We start from the raw sequence: 19,260 nt of genomic DNA, 5'->3' as shown, positions 1-19,260 counted from the left end.
TTTAATTTTTTTAATTTAATTTTAAACTTTATTTAAAATTACTTTAAAATTAAAAGGGCGCGTTTTGGAATGACTGCTTGATGAAATATTGCAGTAAAACAATGAACAATGATAGTCAAGTAATATTTAGAATTTCATAATTAGGAGATCGAACCCACACCGAGTTCAAAGTGGTCGCATTCGACGTCTTAAACGACTCGACCTCCGCTCGACGTGAGGTTGACGGCGCGAATCTTGTTTAGATAAGTGTAGAGCCGATGCGCAGGCTACACAGCTACTGCGCAACCTCCTCGACCACTGCGCATCCTCCCGCGCATAGCGGTAGCAGTACCGGAGCATTCTGTAAACTCACTCACTTTTATAACGTGATTTTAAAAAAACCTGGGTCCTTTTTCCAAAATCTGATTACAGCGGGCTCATCTAGGGCCTATTGCCTGTCGATTTACGCAAAAATCATGGAAATCGACCCGATAGAACGCTCAAACGAACTATGACAAAAAGTATAAATTTACATTGTTTAAATGGGAGAATTCGCAACTTTACCACGTAATATAAAAAAACCTGGGTCATATTTTGAAAATTTGAAAAGAGTTGGCTTATCTAGAGACAATTGCCCGTCGATCGCCGCAAAAATCATGAAAATCGGCCCGGTAGAACGCTGGAACTAAGCGTTACCAGTTTCGCAAAATTAGGAGGTCTTGGAGCTTATAGTATAGATTGAAACTGAAGTTGAGCCGCGAGCAAGCAGTTGCGTGAGAGTGCGCGATGAGCGGGATTCCGATACCGAGGTGGTCCGGCAGGAACATTCCCGCCGCTAGTCACTGGAAAACAATAGAAAATAGTAGTTACGTACGTTGCCAACGAGCGCGCTGCGAGCGCTCCTGTTTCAATTACCTAGCATTGAGTCGGGCCTCTAACCTTCTATACTCTCTGCAACAACGTCAACAAACCTGGACGGGTTACAACGCGCTTTATTAACAATCATTAAATCAATCATGTTTGTGCAGTATTATTACATTATATTTAAGTTCAGTACCTCGTAAAAAGGAACCGCGAAAGGTGGAATCTGCCGGGATTCTAAATTCATTAACAACAAACATCTAAGTTTCAAATCAAGATCTAAGTGTCAGGTGGCGTTAGCTTCGATGATTCATAGTATGTAATGTTAGTACCTAATTAGTTGTCTAATTTTGCTTGGTGAATACAGACCTACGGAGTAATTTTGGAGATAGTATATGATGCATTATATAATGCATTTGAATTCCTAGGTTTCACCTGACTCAAAGCGTTTGCTGCTAATATCTAGAAGCCTTCCGACTCATTCATCGGAGAATTGAGCGTTTCCTATCGGCCCCTCTGCAATTATGGCATTAGTCCAAAGATCCTTTAGGAACTTAAATTAATGACTCAGATGGTGCTTTTGAGCCAACTTTCAAAGAATTAAAGGCATTTTTTTCAAAATCTACAGTCCGTCAAAGTGAGCTCTCCGTGTGACCGAAGTGCTCTCTTCGCTATATCGTCACCTTCGAGGCAAAGTATCACAAGCGCCATACGACGTTTAAAAGTTTCCGCCGCCATTTTATTTCTTTACTGAGAAATTGTTGTTTGAATCTGTTTGGAAATTTCACTAAATTTTATCGGCAGCACAAAGAAATAACGCAGGGGATCTGTCTGTGGATCTGGGGTTTGACGCTCCCCCGTACCCGAGTTAGCCGGCAAATTGCTAGAGATAGTCGGCTACCCTTCGACCCCGTAGACTGCCACCTCGGTGACTTTCTCGGGTTTCCTCCTCCCGCCTTTTGGCGGGATAGGCATCCCCTGATGTTGCCGCTCCACTGTGCCTGCGTCCTCGGTCGTTAGCCCACATCCTGTCGCGGCGGCAACGCGGCGGCAGATCAAGCGGGATCGTTGACGTGTCTGGTTTCGTGATTCCCGCGCCCCCCAGGATCCCGGAATGCGGACCTTGAGTCCGCGCATCCGGCCCTGGTGGTTGGCGGGGGCTGAAAGCGGGCCGGACCGGAGGAGCAAGTCAAAGTTGACTAGTGCTTCGGATGGGGTTGGCCGGCCGCGTCGCTCGCTACTCGTAGGGAGGGGCGCTGCGAAGTCTGAGTCCCATGGGTGCAGTGGGTAGGACTCGGAGCGCCGGCGTAACACAGGACTCCTTGGAGTCCTGGCCGGGTGCCACCTGGAATCCCCCACACATCCACGGGAGGTAACCTTTCCGCTTCAGAGGCTCCAGTGCTGACGGACCCCTCGGGGTACGGATTCCCATCCTCAGAGCTGCTGGGAGGTTTAAATCCCTCCTGGCGGGGGTTAGGTACTCCGGAGGCAACGGGGTGCTCCTATGAGGGTGGGGTCCGGCTGGACACTGCTGCGGGGGGCCCTCTCGCCTGACGAGGTAATGGCCGTAGGCTGACCGTTGGGTGGGAATTAAACTCGGACAAAAGGGGATGCGTAGTGCGGATGCATCTCAAGGGGAGTGTCGTTAGTGTTTGGCGGGCCTACCGTCATAGGCCAAACCCACATAACCATTCACACTCCCGGACCGAGGTCCCCGGACAGCGATGCCCGGGGACGTTCCACTCGGACCGGGCCGCGATTGGTATCTGGTACCTGGGAGTGGGCCTGGAAAACCCCCCCGGGGCTCGCCGGATCTGGGGGCACTTCGGTTCCCCCTCAATCCAGTGCGGGAGAAAGCAGATTTTCACTTCCGTTTAAACAAAAAAAAAAAAAAAAAAAAAGCACAAAGAAAATTCAGTGAAATTTTCGGACAGCTTCGTGGAACAATTTCTCTGTAAAAAAATAAAATGGCGGCGGAAATTTTTAAACGTCGCATGGCGCTTGTGATACTTTGCCTGGAAGGTGACGATATGGCGCGTAACCCTTCAATTCTTAGTTTAGTCCAAAGACCTCATAGGAACTTAAATTAATGAGTCAAGTGGTGCTTTTATACTAACTTTTAAAGAATTAAAGGCATTTTTTAAAATTTACAGACCTTCAAAATGAGCTGTTTGTGTGATGTTGCGGCGCAAAGTGCCCTACTATTGTGCTTCGTATCCCTTGAATTTTGAGTTTAGTCCAAAGATCTTTTAGGAACTTAAATTAATGACCCAGGTGATGTGCTTGATGCCCATTGTTAAAGAATTAAAGGCATTTTTCAAAATTTACACTCTTTCAAAATGAGCTTTCCGTGTGATTTTGCTAAAAATGGACAATTTAGCGTAGCCCACCCAAATTTTAGCGTAAACCAAAATCGTTTGACGTGCATAAGGAGACCAAAGATATGGTGTTCTGTGCAAATTTTGAATGAAATCGAACAGATAGATTCTGAGATACCGCTATACACAGATTTTGGGGACGTCGGACGGACGGACGAACATTTTTTCAAGTATGGTTATTTTGACTCCTTGGACCTTAAAACGTCTAGAAATGATGGAACTTCAACTTTTTTTTTCTTTTCTTGGAGGATGACAATACTTCCTCTTTACCCTAGGGGAGCGAGAAAGTAAAAACTGATTTTGGTTCAAATAAAAAAAAATTAGTACCTTGTGATTTTTTTGTTCAGGAGAAATTTTCTCGACGCAAAAACTAAAAAAAGCACATATATGTTAAATTGAAAATGTGATATCGGTATTTTGACCTCGAGAATCTATAAGTATGCAATTTTAGACGATTTTTCGTCGGAACTGGACCTCGATATCTTTCCTCGTTCGAGAGATATCGAATTTCACAGGTTTTGACTTCCACCCCCTCCCCCTCCTAGCGCCTCCGATTAAAATTTGGGAAAAGAAGCGCTCAAGTATGAGTAATTGATCGACCAAAATTGAAGAAATTCCGGAGGGGGGGGGCGAAAAAAGCCGTTTTTGCATCAATTGCTCTTAGAGTAAAAACCACCCAGTATTCTTGCATTGAGATGAAAGCAGTTAAGATGAATCTTCAGCTGTAGTTCCGAAAAAATCCACCACGTCGCGCTGCTACAATCCATCGCCGAAATCAGCGATTACTTAAATAACACAATAGATATATTAAATTCTAAGACTCATAAGTTCTAGCAGCATACATCTGGAATGCTTAGAAACAAACGCGAGATTTGAAAGTTTAATAATTAAAGCTATGACTTGATCCCAGTTTCTCTTATGGGATATCTGTAAGTGCGAGAGAGATAGCTCACGGTGGGAGAGAGATATCTGCAACTACTGAGAGCGATCAATCGCGATTGGTTGCATCAAGGTCATCATTCTTCACCCTACTATTTCCTAGGATGAAGTTTCAAAGCTTTAGAAGTTACTTTTCACGTCTTTTTCAGTGTCAATAGGAAGAAGAATGTTATGGCTAGAACTTATGACTCTTCGATTTTAACAGAAATTCTTTCAACTTTCATAAAAGCTCAAGGACTCATGTGGGGCTGTACGGATTCTAGTAACGTAGACCAAAAAATCAAAACACAGCGGTGGCGCTCCCTCCGCGGAAAAATTTCTTACTACGCACCGCTGTAGATTCACCTTCGGTCCCATCGACGATATCGTAATCAACAATGGATAGCTTACTGAGCTTCATGAATTCACCTTGGTAACTAATATAATTCACTTGTTCACCTGAGGATCGATCAATAGCGGCCACTTTTCAGAGTTTATTACGATGACGGCATTTTCTGCAGACATTCGATCATTGGGAAGACCTTCATTATTCCAGGAGGCTATCATTGCCGAGTCTGCTAAAATGTTCAAAGGTTCAACAAAAGGTGTCAAGGGTATTTCCGGCTGAAATTATAGATTAGTGGATTAAAATCAGACTCTATAATCAATTTTTTCCTGAGTTTACTGTTCATACAAGCTTCCATTTAAACCTTAGTCCGATGGTCAAATTGACTACCGTCAATCGGGGCTATTTGGAAATTAATTGCAGTTTTTTAGAAATCCAAACTAATTTCAAAACAGTACACTGAAAAAAAATGAAGTTGATTCAACATTCTGGATGCAAAAAAGTGTGCGAGAACTCACAAAATGCTGAATTACCCGCCACGGCAGTTAATTTTACGTCTTGATATCGCTAAACTAACTGCTGTAGCAGTTAATTTAGCATTTTGTAAGCTCTCGCACACTTTTTTCACATCCAGAATGTTAAATCAACTTCACTTTTTCTCAGTGTGTAGGGCATTTTGGAAAGTTCTGACCCCAAAGCATAAGGATTAGACTTATTTGACTTAGTTGACTTATTTGACCTCCCTTTTTTTCGGGGGGGGGGGGGGGTAAACAAATTTGAAAGATTTTTCCGAAATTGCCCCTTGATGGGGGTAATTTGGGAAATAGCACTAAAGCCATATGTTATGAGCTGGTATCAAATAAACTCATACAGAGGGCTATTTGGGAAGGTAAACCAAATTTTTAAAAAATGTATTTGGGTACAAAAACTGAAAAAAATCATGAAAATATATAATTTTTTTATAAAGTAACGCAGGGCATTGACAAAATTTGAAATCCCTCAAGAAAATGTATATTAAGTTCCTGAAAATATCTTCGAATATCTAAAATGAATAAACAAATGAATGATAAGATTCCATGCTCTTCGAAACGTTTCTAAATGGCTCCTTGGCTTCCATTTGATTTCTCACTTCGCACAGGGTCTATACTTCCCAAATTGCCCCAACACAGAAAAAATCTATTAACTCCTGAAGAATTCATGTAAAAATCTGAAATTTTCAGGATATGATCTTGACTATGATAGTAAATGACTGGAAAAATCAAAATTGCCAAATGAATCAGTCGGTCCGGCTGGGATGCAAGAGTTGGACATAACCTCAAAGGATCACGAAATGTAGTGATAAACAATATTGTTATACTAGCACATGAAAACATCGGATTCGTTATTTGGCGACGTAGAAGTACTCTCGAACAAAGACATTGAGTCACGTAGGCCGTGCATCCTGTGTTGCGGAAAGGCGAGGCAACTTTTAGAAATTTGCATGTGATGAATGGTGGCGCCGACCCGCATCGATGAGGTCGTGTGTCCCAATTGCGCACATCTGCGCATGCGCAGTAGCGGCTCCAGTGAATTTTTGTCGGATTGTGAGGTTTATTTCCTCGGCTAATAATTAGTTCGGAAAAACGAAACAATGCTATTCTGGTAGAAAATTATGTGTTCTAAAACTTTTCTTCTTAGGAATTTTCTCTTAAAATGGACTCTAAACGAGATATTCGTGAAAAACCGAGCTCAGGCATGAATTTTCCATTGCCTCTCTGCAGTCTCTTCGAGTGCTTGGGACACACACTCTCTCCCCTTCCCCGCCCGCCCATCATGGGGCTCCGAGAGACTTTCCTCGCTCCGCCAGTTCTAAACCGAGCCGGACGCACGGTCTACGCGATTTAATGTCTTTGCTAGAATTAATGCAGATAGCGCCACCATACGCGAATAGTTTTATGAGATAGATGGAGTCCACAGCATTGCCAACAATTAATTTTATCCGCTAATTCCCAAATAGACCCGCATTTCCCAAATAGCCCCGACTGACGGTACCTAGAAAGGGGCGTAAATATTAGGAAGCTCTCTCCAGCATAGTGAAAAAATTAAACTCAAACGGTCCGATTTAATCACCCTATCCACCCCCCCCCCCCCATTTTGCCCTAAATTTGTGAACTTGAGAACCTAATGTTGAATTTATTTTGATCTTGTAGAGAAATTGTTGGGAACAATCAGCTCGTTTCGAAGGGACATTGCGTGAATTAAGTACTGACGTATTTGAGGGCCCGGAACCCCTTTAAAAATTAGTTTGAAGTGATTTCTAAGATTTTCACTGGAAAATGCTTCAAAATGTGGCAAACCTTTCAGTTTTCAGTTTTCAGTTTTTCAGTTTTTTCAGTTATACTATGATACTTTAAACCGGAGTTATGACTTCTTGAAAATACGTCAAATTTGACCTTTGATCTATCATAACTCGGTCAAACATTTGGATACCTATTCATCTGCGGTTGGCGCCAAAATGATGCACTACCGGCTTTAAAACCAGCCTGTTCTTCCGCTTCCTGGTCGCTCCAAACCTCTTCGACCTTTGCTTTGAAAATTTTACCGTAGACCTCATTCAAGGTTCCTGTGACCGATATACCTCTGCAGTTATCACAATCTTGCTTAGGGTAGGTGGGGGTAAGAGTACGCACGGGGTAAAAGTACGCACCGCACTTTTTTCGCGCACATTGTTTGAATTTATGATGGCACCGGGTGTTGGTTGTTGGCAACATTGAGTCTCACTTGTTGAAGAAGTTTTGTGCAAAGTGGATGTGTTTTGACGGAATTATAAGGCAAGTTCACTTTTCATGCAAAAAAGGTCGATTTTTTTAGTAGTTGTATTGTCTGTTGTGAGTAAAATAGTTGATGGAGAAAATCTGACAGGCACTGTATCAAAGTGTTATAGTGTTGGCTATAATAATCCGTGGTTGTTTTCACACCTTGCACCTTGGGCTCAAAGTTTTAGTTTATGTTGTCCAATGTTTACAAATCGGGCAAGAGTATACGCGCCCAAAAGTGTGGTGTGGTGGGGGAGGGGGGTATAGGAACTTCAAAATAGAAGATGTAGGCAACTTACTAAGTATCCTAATAAATTTTTATGTTCCTTTGTTTAATTTGGGCAATTCAACTTTTATTTTCCTGTTTAAAAAAATTGACTTCGAAACATTTTTGGGAGCTTGTGGAGATTGAATTATTTTTTTTTTTTCACAGTAAAAGTGATAAGGCACTATTGGCACCCTTTGACACCAGTTTCAATCGTTTCCCGGGATTTAATAGCGACTTGGAGCCCAGGAAATGTTTTTAAAAGAAACATTTCACCTGCGTACACATTTTCAATTTTTTTCAACAAATTCGTCACGGCCTTGGATTTTATTTCTAAATTCGGACAACGCAGGGCATTTGTGCGCGAGAGCTTGCAGTAGGTGCCTGACCACTTTTCCCGCCTTAAAAGTCGATTCGGTCACGAAAATACGGGAAAAACCAAAAAATGCGTACTCTTGCCCCCACCTACCCTACTGCCTTTCTTATGACTGGTAATAATCCAAGATTTCTTTCACTCCTATGGAATTTTCTCCGGTTGCTGATTGTCGCCTTGATCGTTCTGCGACACCCAAGCGGGAAAGGCTACATCCGCTTTGAGGAAATAGTGGCCAATACCGCCAGAGTGTCCTCTTCATACTTTCATTTGCTAGATCTTTAGGTTTGTGGCCTGTTTAACGAGCACGTAGTCAATGATAGATCTTAAGCCGCGGGGAGATTGGTTCCAAGTATACATATTTGTGAATATCCATGTGTTGGTTGAACCCATTCAATAGGTACTTTTAATTCTCTCTGCTCGCAAACGTCGACGATGCGGCTTCCATTGTCGTTCACCGTAACTTCCCAAAGTCATTGAATCACGTTGACCGTGCGTCCGGCTCCGTTTACTGCAGTTGAGCGAGACAAGTCTCTCGAAACTCCATGATAGGCGGGCGGGGAAGGGGAAGGAGCGTGTGCCCCAAGCACCCGAACAGACTGCAGAGAGGCAATGGAGGATTCATTCGCGCGCTCGGTTCTTCAAGAATATCTCGTTTAGAGTCCATTTACAGACAAAATTCCCAAGAAGAAAAGTCTTACAACATATAATTTTACAACCGAATAGCAATGTTTCATTTTTCCGAACTACTTATTAACCGAGAAAAAAAGCCTCACAATCCGACAAAAATTCACTGGAGCCGCTACTGCGCAAGCGCAGATGTGCGCAATTCGGACACACGAACTTATCGATGCGGGTCGGTGCTACCACTCATCGGCACGCGAATTTTTAAATGTTGCCTCGCCTTCCGTAACACAGGATGCACGGTCTACGTGATTCAATGTTTTGGTAACTTCCTTAAACGGTCCGACGATTTTATTGTTCACGCGCGATCCCGTTTTCCCATTCAGATTTCCCAACACAAGGACTTCTCTCCCAGGTTCTACCTCCGCTACCTCCTCGTCCAGTGCTTCAAAAAACTGATCCTTAAGTGCATTGGTAGCATCATCTTGAATCCATATACTCCCAAAACAGTGACTCTGTGACCGTGCATTGTTAGATTCATCTTATTCATGCGAGCTTTGATGGCCTCCCAGTTCTTACCATTTTCCGAAATTCTTTGCGGATCAGAATTGCGACGCCCTGTTGTGCACGCTGATGTTTTGGTACCCCACTGTGGAATAAATCATAGTCTCCAAAGCTGTCTCATCCGGTTTGTCTATAGGAAAATTGGAATCTGCCGCAAAATTAAGGAATCTGGATTACGAATTACGAAACCTGAGGGTGGAGTAAATATGATGATTCCTTTCTTATTATTTTCTCAAAAACGCTTTAATAAGTTTACGGTCGAGTTAAAACGTAGGAAGTAGGAGGTACGTTTTGAAAAACTTGAGCACTTTGGTAAACGTGGGTAGGTAAAAATTTTCCTCTCAGAATTACACCAAGCAGCTTACCTACTAAAGTGTTAGGCAGTAATAGTGACAGAATATACTCATACACTTACCTTCAACTTTTTCAGGAAGGGAAGCCAGTGACTCTTTAATAATTTCTCCCGGTATGCTCGAGTGAAACATCCAACGTAAGATATAAATGCTGTTACCAACAGGATGTCTCCAGGTAAGGTAAATGCGTTTTTCTGAAAGCTAAAATCAGTGAATTTGCTATAAAGCTTTTATGTAAAAAATGAAGGTAATCACGCGTAAGTTTCCGATTCTCGGAAAAACAGGGAGCCTCATTAAAATAATGAGGCTCCCACCGCTGAAGATGCCAGATCCGAAACATCCCACCGTGAGACCAATATAAGTTGTGCAATACCTACCTATTTTTAAAATGACGTTGGTAAAGCTTAATGAAGCTAGAAAGCTCTATCATTCCTTCTTTAAGGAAAACCAACTTTTCCGCAATCTGATCAAAAATGGCTTGCTGTGGGGTTTTCATATGGAATATACACTCTTCGGTATATGAAGGGACTTCCCGAAAGTATATTTCAAACAAGGAAAAAAAGAGAAAAAAAACTCGTCTCAATGTCCACTGTGTCAGTCTTGTCCAAAGATAGGATAAACTGAGCGACAGTCTCAAGAAAGTGGTTTGATTATGCCTAAGGTTGTATGTACAGTTGAGCCAAAAGATACCTAATTGAACCTTTTCAGATTTAAGCCTTCGAATATAACTTCCGGTTCAAAATTCCCTTTAACCTCCTCTGGAATTTGAAAAAATAGCCTTAAAAACATGAAAAAAACACAAGTTTCTTATTTCCGTAGTGTAATTACCGGTAGATACACGGCAAGAAACGGGATTGAAAAACGTTTTTCCTTGATATCTCGAAATTACTATAAAATGGAGTTACGTGCCTTTCAGCTGTAGGGCACTGACATATACCTTTTGTTTCGTGCTATCCAAGACTTACGCGCATAAAATGTTTAACAAATCAATATACAGCCCAAACATTTACAGGGATAGGCTACCATGATACCTATATTATGAACATTATAACGACTGCATGTTGATATCTTTTTGATTTATTCGTAGTACAACTGAATTTTTTACTTTTTTTATTGAAAGTTTTTCGTTCATACTTGCCATGTTGAGATGTGTTTAATCATGCGATTGATCGTACCACAACAAAAATTTGAATTACGATTTATTGACTTGAATCTTCACTTCCATTTTGTCTCGTTATCAGGTATGCGTATCCAGTATGGGATCTCTTTGAATTAATAGCTGGTGGAATTTTGTGGAATATGAGATAATTTACAGTAAAAAAATGAATGTTAACGTACGTGGTAACGCTTTCTCGCCACCTCACATTCTCAGAGGCAAGTCCATTCACTAGTCTGTTGGCTAGATCAATTTTTTCTGAGCATTCATCAGCCTGGGCTTGGCAAACAAGCTTTTCATTCACCGCAGTTTCAAATTTATTAGTCAGATCTTGTAATTTTGCCTCGAGAGCCTGAAAAAATATGAGTAAGTGCTTTACAATATAGTGATCTGAGGGTCATCCCAAAAGTCTTGCGCGTTTTGATTTCATTTCATAAGTATTAAAGATAGGGAAAATCCGATTTAACGTGCGCATGACACATCATATTTTCAGCTCTAATTTAAGCCCAAGCTTTTAAAAATCAGATGAACGGGATGCTCAGAAGGTCACCTATCCCGCGCCGCATTCGATGCGTATTCCGCTACCTCCAGCTTCAGGCGCACGGTTTCCGTGATAAGTAAGATGTGCGTACGATCTCGGCCACTCCGATCCAATCGCATTGAAATCCTTATCAATATTTTTTACCCAGTCGTTTGTACTTTCACGGGTTTAGCAATCCTGCGGGTCCCAGCTGGTAGCCCCCCTAGCGAAAATATTACCTTGCGGTGAGCTAACCATTTACTTGCGGCAAGGTATCGGCCTTGCCATCCTCTCCGAACCCTATCCGAGTCCTCGCCGGGTCAGTTCGTGGAACTTAACGACTGGGAGTAATTATGCATGGCAACGTTGGAGACGAAAATCCTACCCAACACGGGGTATTTTCCGATCCTGAGTCGCCTTTTTCAAGCCCTGTATCTGGATTTGGGTCTACAGTATTGTCATATGGTTTTATTCTCGGTCGTCGAGTTCCTTGAACTGGCTCGGCTAGGGCTCGGAGAGGATGGCAAGGCCGATACCTTGCCGCAAGGTGATGGTTAGCTCAACGCAAGGTAATATTTACGCTAGGTGCCCTGCCTCAAAGGAGGTGGGTAGGCACAGCTATAGTTGTGGTGAAAGCAACCTTCCTAGGCTAGGAGAGGCAACTCCGGAATCAAACCATGACCCTCCAGGTTGGGGGTTGGGGCATTGGGCTGATTCCCTTATCCTCGGGAAAAATATACAATGTCAAAAAACCTAACCAAGGAGCCTCGGTAACCTAGGGAAAAAAACGAACTCTTCGACACAAACTACGGAAAAGGCCACTAAATTTTGGAACTTGGAATGTCCAAGGGATATCGACGAAATTGACGGAGGTTGTTTCGAAGATGAAGAATCACGGTGTGGGCGTATCGGTACTAACGGAGACCAAGAAAAAAGGCCACGAGGAAAGTGCTAATCATGAGGGACCTGAATGGAAGAACGGGTAGTAGAAGGGGTCACTTCAATGGTCAGCGCTGATACGAGGGACGGACTCGCGCAGAATGCGCAAGAGTGCCTTGTACCTTGACCCTGGGTCCTCGCACTCAGGTGAGGATCCGCCTGGGTCGGAAACTAATCAACCGCAACCCCGCACGCCGTGTTCTGGGCGTCCAGCTTGACGAAGGTCTGAGCTTTCAGACCCATGCCAGTTACGTTGCCAGGAAAGCTGACTCCATATCCGCGGACCCTCATTGGCCGGGTACCCGAGTTACGTCCTTCCAAAACTTATCTCGGCGCGGTCCGGCCGATGATTGAATACGCGGCCGACGTGTGGGCCCACAGGCTCACGTGCAAATCGGTCGCCAAAACGATCAGACAGGCCGGCCGGCAAGGCCTCCTCCTGGCGACCGCGGCGTGGAAAACCGTCTCCCAAGACGCCCTTGAGGTTCTGGCGAGAGTCCCGCCGTTGAACCTGCTCGTCAGAGACTGGACGGAGCTTAACAGAATCGCCCGGGGCGAGACGGTCCACGTCGGGACCGAGGAATTCGACGGGGAGTACGAGACGGCCGGCCAACTCAGGACGGCTCTCTGAAAGCGGACCCTTCGCAAGTGGAACGCCTGGTGGCGAAGTTCCGAGAAGGGCCCCACCACGCGATCCTTCTTTCCCAGCATTCAGATCCGCCTAAAGGCGAAAGAGACTTGGGAAAAAGATACCGTCGCAGTACTGGGGGGGGGGGGGGAGGACATGGGAACAGCCGCCAGCTGTCACGGATTGGGAGAGTCGACGGCGTGAAGGAATACTGTCTGGGCTGCCCCGGCCGAATTGACGCCGTCGAGCACCGCATCCGCTCGTGCCCGCACTTTGACGGTGCAAGGACTGCGCTGTCGGCGGCGGTCGAGGCGGATGTCGCGGAATGCCCTTTCTCGCGAATCGGCAGGCTCCTAGGTCGAAACGTGGACCTGACACTCCTCTCACCCTTCAACGAGCGTCGTAACGTCGAGGCCGATTAGGGGCAACTCGGATCGACCCGACACTTCTTTTCTCGATTAACAAAAATTTAAGTGCCGTAAGCGGGCCCGGCAGAGTCGGGTCGGGTCTGCCAAAGCCACTAATGGGCGGGTCAGCCTCGAAAGACCCCCTTCACCTAGCTCCACGTCCCGTCACCTAGAGATCGGACATTCATGGTAACTTGAGCGGAGCAAAACTACGTCGGGCGGATTGGGAGGAGTGAGAGCAGACGGGAGCTGTTGCGCGAAGCGCGTGGCCCTGGCTGGCGACCACACCTCCCCGGTGGCCCAAACGACGATGGTAGCGAAACACGAGTGAGGGCTCGTGGCTAGAACCCTCAGCCTCCGAGGGCGCCTCGCGGGTACGAGGGGTCTCGTCGGAATCAGGGATTTAGAGCTGAGGTTTGAGGCAGCATCATAAATGGAGCGGCATCGGCGCGCAAGGCGGAGGTCCGGCGCGGACTTTCATGCCGCGTCAAACAGTGCACCGGGGAATCGCATTTGCCCTTGAGACGGCTGAACCTGGTGAAGCCGACACCCGGCATGACTTTTTAATGCTGCATCAATTTTGATGCTGGGTCCAGCATCAAAATTGAGGCGGCTTCAATTAGCAGAAACGTCGGACGCCAGCGCCCCGGGCCCGGCTGCCGGGCGGCTAATCGCACCGGGCTGTGTTTTCAACCCTTCCTTGGCGTCCACTTCTTAGAACTTCCCGGCGAGGCGTGGGCCGCCGCGCCGATGGAAAACGTAGACAAAGGGTTGTTCCGCGAATTCATCGCCAAGTCCAAGGGTCACATAACCCGGCAGTCTTCTGGGTCAGCCCTGTTGGTAATTAAGCTGGGTCGAAAATTGATGCCGTATCGGGCCGCAAGCCGAGGGTCCGGCCTCAAAAGTTGAAGCCCATGTTGGTCCCTATGCCAGCATCAAACCTCAGCATCAGCGCTTAGTGCCGGCTCTGTCGGCACGCCAGCATTGGGCTTCAATGCCCGAAGTCGGCGCCGGCAGGTTGCGCGCATTAGGCGCGACGCCACATGCCCGCACGGCCGCTTTCTGGGCATACGGCATTAATGCTGAAGCTACGAGTCGATGCTGTACGTCATAACCTCATGAGGCGCCTCAAATGCCTGGTCGAAATACAGCCTGCGGGGCGATTATTGAAATTTCTTGTTTGTCGGGACGACATAGATGACATAGGTTAAAAGGCGGAGCGTGATTGGTCGGCTATGTCTTATCGCTGCTTTGTCGTGCCTTTGTCAGGTGGAATGATCGACAAGCTAACGGCACCTCTTAAGTTTCCGACAGTATGTCGATCATTCCACCTGACAAAGGCACGATAAAGTAGCGATAAGACATAGCCGACCAATCACGCTCCGCCTTTTAACCTATGTCATCTATGTCGTCCCGACAAACAAGAAATTTCAATAATCGCCCCGCTGCGGGGGTCGGCTCTAAACTTACCTCCGACGCGGCGGGCAGCCGTGCCCTGGATCGTCAGGGCCCCTCACAGTTGTCGGGCAGCAAGGCCACCCACGACCAGAGCTGCGGGTAAAAGGTCGGCCGGCGGACCCTCTAGCTAACCTGTCCCGGCACTTGACTGCTACCGGAGCATGGGCGGTGGCCGGTTCGGTCAGCCGTCTGAGTTTCCGACAGCCCACGGTCCGCTAGGACGTAGGCCGAAAACCCAAAAACCAATACACGCCTAACGGGGCCGAAACATTCAAATAAAACAGAAAAATATGAAGCTTCCGATTCAATTGCAGTTACTTTCGTGATTATTATCCTTCTTTTTTAATTTTTATTTGAATATTTATAATATCTCATCCTTAAAAACACGCAAGGTTAATGATTTTGGTTTTAGGTGAAATGGTTCCTGCAAAAATAAACCTCACAGAAACGAAAGAGGTGAAACCGTTATACCGCAGCCGGCAGCGTTGGAAGCGCGTCCTCGGTGCTAGGATGGACACACGGCAAAATCGGTACGGTGAAAGGACCCTGCCCTCACGGGCAGTTTGCCGTCTTTGAAGCAACATGCCAAGTTAATGCTTTCTGCCCTCTAGATTGAGTTCCTTTACTATCAAGGATGTGTAAGAGAGTGTGGTAATCCACCACATTTTAGGCAACGTCTGACAGACTCGCAAGCATTGGTTTTGTGATCCAAAAAACAGTTTTTACATTTAGACAGCGAGCTTATTTTGTTTATCCTATCGTACACCGAGAGCGCTTTAAATGTGGGACATTGATACGTGAAGTGAGGCTGAGAACACGTGAGGCAATTGGAACTTTTTTGTTTTGCAAAGGAGCTCGATGCAATGGACGACGGATTGTTCAGAAAAGAACCACCAGAATAATTAAAAGCTTCCAATACATGACTTTGCCTCTCTAAAAAGTCAAATAACTGTTGCCTACTTGGAGGCTCCTTACCAGGGGCTATACCCTTTCCCACTCAGCTAACGTGAAAGAATCAAATTTTGATATTATGAATGTGGTTATGAATTGATCCCAGGATGATGTATCAATATTTAAAGCTGCGAGTCCATGCAAGGTTTGTTGCACATGCAGTAGCATGTTCTGAGCTGATTCCCTGATGGAAGTAACGCAAGGCAGGTTCAGCAAAATGCTGGTTTGTTTATGTATTAAAGAACGTTTGTTCTCAAACTTATCATTAAAAAGCTTCAGAGCTTCAGCATAGTTTTCGTTGGAAAACTCTAAGTTTTGCAAAACAAGCGAGGCTGAACCTTTTAATGCTGATTTTAAGAAATGTAATTTTTGTATTGGAGTTAAAGTCAAATTTTTATCTATTAAAGAGTAGAACATTTGTTTGAATGACGTCCATTTTTCAAATGACCCATCAAAGATTGGCAATTCTGCCGGTTTCAAGTGGCAACGAAATTAAGGTTGATCATTTGAAGAAGTTGCTCGCGATGACTGAATAGAGGTTGCAATTTTGGACTTTGCCGCGGTAATTGAACCAATATACCTGATTTCAAAATCACTAATCAACCTAGAAATGTCTATCTGTCGAAGTGAGGTCTCTCTCGACTATAAGATATAAGGATTTCATTTCTACCACATTTAATAGGGTTTCAATGCTCGGATAATTCAGCATCAGCAAATAACTTTCAAAATTTTCGCTAAAATGTTTTGAATTTAGAAAAAAACCGGTAGCTAGTGGTTCAATGCCAATGGTCGACTCCGTTCAGTTCAGCCAGTGCAGCCCGGGTTTCGGGAACGAAATTCTCCTCGTTACCAACTTCTAACATTAACTAGTTGAGAACATATTTAATGTAATATAAGAGTTCAATTCTCTGTAGAAGCTAACTAATATTTTTACACACTTATATTATTACGTCTCAGGTCTTCTGTCAGAGCCTGATACACTCTTTCTTTAGTTTCTCTTAAAATGTTCAAATGATGTCCTTATTCAGAGGTGAGGTTATCAGTCCGTGTATCTGTCTGACCCAAGCATCAATAGGTAAAAGTAATTCAGGTATATTACGTCGATAAAGGGACACCAATGTTGTGCCAAACTATCAAAAGGAAGCAGGATTTACACCACAGTTTGCATTTTCGTGACTGACAGCATCCAAATATTTCCCTACCATGCACACCAATGGATCGATGGATCGAAGGGAGAGCCCATTACTCTCAGTTTTTAATTACACTATTGTTTTCCACAAGTCACGAATGCTAGTTTCCATATCTTGAGGAGATGTAATTGTTTTCAGTGGACCCTATCAGTCACAAGAAAAGATCTAAAAATCACTGTAATATGAGCCTTCGCCCATCACACTACATGCGACACGGTCATTATGCTCTGACCAAAATTTATTCGCTTTAAATTTTGCTTTCAACCTACGTGCTCTGGAGTGCTTGTGCTTTTCGTAAGTGTATGTTATTGACATTAAGATATTGTGTTCTTCATGACTAATCTTGGAAAGCTTTCGCCTCTTATCGTTGCTTGTTTACATCGAAGACATCATGGGGATATAGGGATGCGAGGTATAATTCAATCACTGAGTCAACTTTATGTCCCTAAATCAGAGATCTTTGACGATGAGTATTAGCTCAAATTTGGTTTTCTTCGAGTCTCTTTGATTTTGCGTCAGAAGTTGTTAGAAAGACCATGTGGCCAGTCAATGTGTAGCAAAGTCTTTCATGAAAGGTATGTACTCGTTCTATTTTCTCAGCTTGATGACTACTATAAAATCAAAAAATTTATTTTGCTGCATAAATCGCTGGGCCAAGTAAGTACGTAGCACCAATTCCTTCTCTATGTTTACAAATTAAAACTTGATGTAAACACATCAAATAGTAATGTTATGTTATGGACTTACGCTGGTGGTGCAGCCACCGACTGTTAGATAATATGTGAAAATATTGTGGTGTTGTTGGTTGTTGTGTCACAGAAGTATTCCATCTTCACCTAGTGAGTTTCTAGCATAATTACTCCAGTGAAACAGTGCACTCTGAAATTAATTGAGCGTTGGGTCTTTAAATGCTTTGCGTGCCTAATAGTGGTTGAAATTCAGTCGATTATTACCTGAATCGCTCAAGTTCAACAGAGTGCATAATATATGTACAATTTTCTTATCCTCATATTTCAAGTCACATTCTTCTACGCAGTTAAAAGAAAAAATGCTTTGGTGGCCGATGGAGCTTGGCTTGACGCACACTTTTATTGATAAATTAAATACCTCTCACAGGAAATACTTTTTATAATGAGTGAACCAAAAAAAAAAAAAAAAAAAATTAACTCTTTGAATGGACTTTCCACTTAGTGGTCTCACTGTTATTTAATTTAAAATTTTAGTGGCTCAATATAAGAACATATGTCCAACATTTGAGTTAAACGCAGTAAAAATTGGAGAATTAATAATTTTGAAACTTTATGAGTAAAGAATAATTTATGCGGCAAATGAAGTTCATTTTAAGTAGCCTACACTATGACAATTAATCGCTGATCCATCAGTTTTTAAAACATTATGTACCCTTTTGTGATGAGAGACGTTTAAACTCACCAAAACATCAGGTAACTTTTATTGATTGCAAACTGAATCACCCCCTTTCAATGTTTAGTTGATCAAACGAGGAGTTCCAGTTCTGCTAATTGAACATATTTTCTCTGTCTCCAGCCAAATGTTTCATTAGCTTCACATTATACGAAACAATTTCAGGTGTATTTATATATCTATATAAATATACAAGGCTCTTTTCAGCCGTGGTTTTAAATGTCAAGCGATGACACCACGCATTCAGCCAAAACATGATTTTTTATTGGTTGCAAACTCAATCACCCACTTTTACCTGAATTTTAACTAATCAAATCAAGGAGTTGGCGAAAGCTCATTCAAAAAATTAGTTTCGGTTTCTCCATATTCATTTACTTTCATGTAAGTTTTTTCGCATCATTCCAAAAACGACCTGATATAAAAACTACGAAAAACCCTAAAAAACTTTCAGATTCTAAGGGGTAAAGAATCCGGCCGAAGTCTTAAACTTGTTGAACCAAATTTTCTTATTACTCCTAAAATAAAATTAAAAATTATACTTTACTGAAAATCGAATGTGGGCCCCTTCATAAACGAGTGATACAACATTCACTGCATGTGTGTATGTGAGCCTCTTGTAGAAGCCCAAGCGCTTCGCTCTTTGCAACAAACGCTACATTCGTGAATGGAAAGTCCTTGAAGGAGCACATAACGTCCTCCTTCTTCATTGAACTTTTGCATTTTTTATTCAGAATCTTCGTAAAATCAAAAAGAAAAGTATGGACTGATCTGAGCCTTATATGTGCTGTAAAACAATTTTAAATATATTTTATCGCACAAAGTATATTTTAGCATTAAGAATATTTTATCATTAAAATTTAGAGCTACGAAACTAATTCAATTATCATGACTCGTGCATTCGCAGAAAAGTTTTCTCAGAGACTCAGTAAATTCCCTTGCTAAGCTGCATGTATCTTCAAGTATGCATTATACTTCTAAAAGGAAATGAAAAATTATACTTCACTGTAAATCGAATGTAGGCCCCTTCATTTATGAGTGATGCAACAGTCATGGCGTGTAAGTATGTTTAGCCCTTGCAGGAGCCCCCTTCCTCACCTATTTGCATTTGTATCGAAAGTAAAAAAAAATAGTCG

General features: G+C 43.4%; 1 protein-coding gene across 1 annotated transcript in view; it reads right to left on the bottom strand.

The window, feature by feature from the left end:
- The window catches only part of LOC109037293 (dynein beta chain, ciliary), a 684,333-nt gene that overhangs the window by 253,758 nt on the left and 411,315 nt on the right, over positions 1 to 19,260 (bottom strand). The window contains exons 36-38 of the mRNA XM_072296415.1: positions 10,795 to 10,964; positions 9,519 to 9,657; positions 4,596 to 4,760 (exon numbers count right to left, since the gene is read on the bottom strand). Coding sequence (XP_072152516.1) covers positions 4,596 to 4,760; positions 9,519 to 9,657; positions 10,795 to 10,964 — 474 coding nt within the window. The remainder of the gene's footprint in view (positions 1 to 4,595; positions 4,761 to 9,518; positions 9,658 to 10,794; positions 10,965 to 19,260) is intronic.

Source organism: Bemisia tabaci, chromosome 2 (assembly GCF_918797505.1).
Source record: "Bemisia tabaci chromosome 2, PGI_BMITA_v3".
Classification (NCBI taxonomy): domain Eukaryota; kingdom Metazoa; phylum Arthropoda; class Insecta; order Hemiptera; family Aleyrodidae; genus Bemisia; species Bemisia tabaci.
The sequence above is the reverse complement of the archived record's forward strand: the minus strand, read 5'-3'. Positions and strand labels throughout refer to the sequence as shown.